General features: G+C 48.5%; 1 protein-coding gene across 2 annotated transcripts in view; it reads right to left on the bottom strand.

The window, feature by feature from the left end:
• Nucleotides 1–6: 6 nt before the first annotated feature.
• Nucleotides 7–5,175, bottom strand: part of MCM10 (minichromosome maintenance 10 replication initiation factor) — a 30,465-nt gene continuing 25,296 nt past the window's right edge. For both annotated transcript variants that reach the window (XM_013007591.2, XM_045285637.1), the window contains exons 17-19: nt 4,332–4,477; nt 537–579; nt 7–433 (exon numbers count right to left, since the gene is read on the bottom strand). In XM_013007591.2, the coding sequence (XP_012863045.2) occupies nt 350–433; nt 537–579; nt 4,332–4,477 (273 nt within the window). In that variant the 3' untranslated portion in view covers nt 7–349. The remainder of the gene's footprint in view (nt 434–536; nt 580–4,331; nt 4,478–5,175) is intronic.

Raw genomic sequence — 5,175 nt, forward strand, 5'->3', positions numbered from 1 at the left:
GGTGCTGCCCTAGAATTTTATCAGGAGAACTCTGCTGCATTACACACTTTCTAACTTGGAGATACCGAAATACAGCTTGTGGCTTATCTTCTGCTACTTGGCCAAAGAAGAAAAAAAAAAGCTGCGAATGCAATAATGTAGCCATCGGCAGGGAAACCCAAGACAAGGAATGATACTTTGATTTTCTCCCTGCAATGTCAACGTCAGATTTGATCCAACACAGTGGGGGAAGGGCAGCTGAGGGGCTTCACCCATACTGATTTTGAATGTACCCATGAGCACATGGGCAACGTGGAGCTTTTCTGGAGCCACCCGAAGGGAGGGCGTGGCAAAGGGGCTGATGTGAGAATTACTGAAGGCTATTCAGAAATTTGGCATGTTCTTCTCCTCTGGGTAACAGGGTTTCTCCTCCTATCTTTGGACCTTTCTTTTCCTAGAAAAAGGAGGATACTTTAATTAGAAATGATTATACTTTAATTAGAAACTAGTTATTATTTGCACCGTCTCTGCTGTTAGCCACCTTGCAAATGACATACCTTTAGCATTCCGTCCCGTTCCCATTTGAAGAGGCCGCAGTTACTGAAACAGAAGAGAAGGGTTCGCTTCAGCAGGTGCGGTGCTGGCCACACACATACAAGGGTTGCTGCTCAGCGCAGGGCCAGTCTTCCTGCTCCAGGAACACGTGGCCCAGGCCCACTGCTCGGCCCGACCTGAGGCCCTGGGCTAATGCTGAAAGCAATGAGCACCCAGCGATCTTCAGGTATCATCATCAGAGATGGAATTTCACCTATCTTAACCAGGCCATTTATGCTGTGTCTCTGGTCGGTGCAGACAGGCTCTGCTGCTAACTGGAAAACTAGAGATCTCAATCCACCCAGAGGCACCTCAGAAGAAGGCGGGGGGCATCTACTGAAAATCCAGTTCTCCCACGACACACAGGGGGCCACCATGAGGCAGAGTTGTCTCCAGGTGAACCACAGGTGTGACCACACTGTAGGTGATGAGAGGGTGTGTGGTGGTCAAGGCTGCTAACTGAAAGGTGGGTGGTTTGCAGCCATCAGCTGCTCCTGGGGAGGAAGGCGTGGCAGCGTGCTTCTGGGAAGATTGGATTTACTACAGCCCTGAAAACCCACGGGGCCAGCTCTCTGTGTTCCGCTCGGTGGCTGTGTGTGGGAATTGACTTGCTGGTGGTGGCTTTGGTTTGGGTAGACGATGAGTGCACATCTGGTGTGGGTGAGCACCTTAGAGGTCACGGACTACCAGAAGAACACACAGCTGTCTCAGACGCACAGCCGGAATGCTTACAGGTGAGGACGGGGAAGTACGGACTCGTGTACTGTGGCTATGTCACCAAGTGGGATCAGTCCCTGGAGTGGGACATCAGGCTAGGGAGAAGGGCGGCATCAAGACGGACTGAACACAGAATCTACCACAATGAACTCAGAGAGCAACGACTGAGAATGGGACCGGACTGGGGAGTGCGTCCTGCTGTTGCACACAGGCTTGCTGTGAGTTGGAACTGACTCAATGGTACGACCAACAACCCAACTGGCCACGGGCTGACGAGGGACTCCGGACGGTGGGGGGCTGCGTGGTGAGCCACTGGGGCTGATGGGAAGTTATTTACATGGGCGTGGCTGGCGTGAACACAGACAGTTCGCTGAGAAGCAAATAGGTCATCTACTAGTATCCCTTTCATTTTCTTAAAAGCTTACTTTGAGGCTTATTTGTGAGGAGAAAAATGTCTACCTCAACCAGCCTCTAGATCCGTGGCTTACTCATTTTTCAGAGAGCTGTCTTATTTAAGAAAGAATAAAAGTTCCATAACCTTCCTATTTTCTGTGTTCTAAAGTTGCGTTTAAGAGCCATACGAATTAAAGGAAGAGACACTACATTCTGAAGACAGGTTTAGTATCTATCAAAAGAAATTCACATCCCAATAATAAATAATGAGGTTTGTAAAACATGTGATCTATGGCCCAGATACAACCTGCCACCTGTTTTTGTAAATCAAGGGTTATTGGAACGCAGCAGTGTTTGTACTTGAAAAGCAAAGTTGAGTAATTAGGACATAGAGCACATGGCCCACACAACCTGGACTGTTGGCTCTCTCGTCTTTTATTTAAAAGCCTCTTGGTCCCTACTCTTTGAGTCGAGAGAAATAGCCGTTCTTCCAAAAAATAACAGCATCTCCAACAGGGTTTCAGAAGCACATTGCTCTTTTCATTTGTGAGTTCCACTTACTAATTATCCTACATGAACCAGTTTTTCCCAACAGCTTCATGTTCACATAAACGCTTGCTATTGCAACCTCTTTTGTAACCTACGTTAGAAAGGGATGCGGTGTGTGTCTGAAGATACTTTGAACAAATGACAATCTAGGTAACAGGAAGCCTCAGAAAGCGGCTCCTGATTAAGACTGAGCACCAGCACGGGCTCCTGGCCCCCCGCCCCCAAAGCAGCACTGGGAGCCGTGGAGGGAGATTATCGTGGGTTCTCGGGAGCACCTCGCTCACTGGGACAATGCCACATGCTGGTGAGGACAGGAGGCTACGGAGGGTCTTGTGTACGTCTGACGGCACTCTGGACTGGTCTGGCAATTGCAGACAGCAATTCTGATGCTAGCTAGTCAGTGCTACTCCTGGGTAGACTTCAGACTGACACAGGACCATCGGAGGTGATGGAGGGGCTTTGGAAGCAACCTGGGAGGCCGTCACAGGCAGAGTTGATGAAAGGTGATGGACACTCAAGTGAGAAGCTATGTGGCATGACCATAGGCTAGAAGGTAAAGAGAGCAGTGGCATCCTCAAACGACAGAGCTCAGGGAAAAAAGAAACGAGACAGAGAAGGGGTAAGTCAAAAGCACTGCTACAAAACCATAGAAACTTTTATTGAACTATCAAAACGTGAAGCTATTGCTTCGTGACCTACTCACCATCCAGGTCTATAGACTTCTGAAAGGCTGTTTCAATCTGTCTAACCCTCCCCTGAAGAAATACATCTTCTTAATATACACTATGTCAAAACATTATGTTTGGGTAACTTTGAAGGGCTCAAATAGTGTTCCGCTCCATGTGCTTTGAGTTTGGGCAACAAAAGAAGTCGAAGGGGCAAGGTCCGGTGGTTGAGGTAAATTTCCCAACAAAATTCTCCCGGGACAGCCCGAGCCTCCTTGAAAAACCCGCAGGGGCATTTGTCATGCTGGAGAAGAATTCCTCCGGACAACCTTCCTGGCCTCTTGATAACCAGTGCAGATTCTAATTCTCTTAAACTTCTTCCTAACACACTACATGATCAGCCTGCGTCCTTCAAGAAAACCAATCAATACCTTTTGGGATGAAAACAACAAACAAAACAAACACAGTGGTGGTAAGCTTCTGAATGCTTCTCTGGCTCAGCGAGTGCCCTTGGAAATCACTGTTTTGATTGGACCCTTGTGGAGAAAGTGCCTTAAGGAGACTAAGATATTTGCTCACCCCAAACACCTGTCTACAGCCATCACTGATCACAGGACCATGTTTACACACGTACTGTTGGGAATAAACCTGTGTATGTCATGCTGGTCGCTCTGCCTCTGAAGCCCCTGCCCTCATAAAAGAAAGACAGAGCCAGAAGACCCTTAAAAGACACTATACACACGTTCACAATAATTTAAAAAGAGGATGAACTCCTGGAGAGCGGAGAGGCCTCAACAACTGCACATATATTTGTCAAACCACCTTTCATTTAATTCTTGAATTTTTTTTAGGGCTTATTTTGGGCCAGGCAATGTAGGAAGTACTAGGATATGAGGCTCTGAAGGGTAAAGGTTGTGCTGCTAGCCTCAAGGTCCCTGGTTCCAACCTGCCCGCCCCCTGAGGGGGATGACGAGGCTCTCTGCTCCTGTGGAGGGTCATTGTCTCAGGAACCCTAGAGAGGGTCTCTGAGTTGAAACAGAAGCCTGGCTGGCACGGTGGGTTCCGGGTTGGCTGCTCGTCTCCAGGTCATCAGTTAGAAACCACCAGCCGCTCCATGGGAGAAAGAGGAGACTGAGTCTTGTAGAGCGCCGCAGCCTCGGACACCCACAGGAGCGGTTGGGCCTGTTCCACAGGGGCGCAAGAGTTGGCATCGACTCAAGGGCAGCGGGTTAGTAGTTAGTAAACCGTGGGATGTGGCAGCGAGTAGACAGGATCTCTTCCTTTCAGTGTCTCTAGTATCAAGGCTATCTAGGAGGCTTAAGAAGCCTTAGAAATAAAAGATGCGAATCAGACAAGAACAACTGTCCAATGTTCCGGTGGACGAGTCTGGCCTAGGCGGGGAAAGAACCAGTGAGTCCCTGGCAGTTCTCCTACCTGCAGTGCTTCTTAGGGAGCCTGTCCAGCGAGATACTCCGGTTTCCACAGGGGCACTTGAAGAAGCGCTTCACGCCGTCATGAAAGTGGTAGTCGTGCTGCTCGCTGATGCAGGTCTCCAAGGGCTTGAAGTGAGTGTAGGCACACTGCGAAACCAACAGAAGGATGTGGTAAATCTCCAAACAGTCAGCCACCGCGGAAACCCTCTGGGGCAGTTCCACTCTGTCACACTGGGCAATGGAGAGCTGTAATTGATGCGCGCGCACACGGTAACAACAGTAACGTACATGCTGGTGAATATATAAAATGAAACACAGCACACACATTAGCCCATGGTCGTCCCTACCTGGGACCTATCTATGAAGGCCTATCAGTGGTTGTTTGACAAATATGTCAGAGGGAGAAGAGTACATTATTATTCCTAATTTATAAACTAAACCCAAGGTAGAGAATATGAAACAGTAGATTTTTAATTTGGATCCTCAGAAGTGTCGGAAAGTACAAGAAATGGAAGGTAAAGCTTGAAGCGGGTGCCAGGGGAGTACAATGTAATTTCTGGTAATTACACCGAGTCTAGATAAATAACTCTAATTTTCGGCAACCTCAAGAAACGCAGCGTGAAATGCCCGCTGTGGCAGGCTGACCCTGCCCCCAAGATGTCCATGTCCTCATCTCTGGAACCAGTGGTTCCGTGGCAAAGTGGAATTCAAGACGGCAGAGGAAATCAAGGTTCCCAATGAGCTGATCTTAAGATAGGGCGATCTTCTTGGATGATCTAGCTCAGTGGTTCTCAACCTTCCTAATGCCGTGACCCTTTAAGACAGTTGTTCTCATGTTGTGGTGA

The sequence above is a fragment of the Echinops telfairi genome, unplaced genomic scaffold (assembly GCF_000313985.2).
Source record: "Echinops telfairi isolate 266 unplaced genomic scaffold, ASM31398v2 ScPeMD7_7474;HRSCAF=8512, whole genome shotgun sequence".
NCBI classification, from domain to species: Eukaryota; Metazoa; Chordata; class Mammalia; order Afrosoricida; family Tenrecidae; genus Echinops; species Echinops telfairi.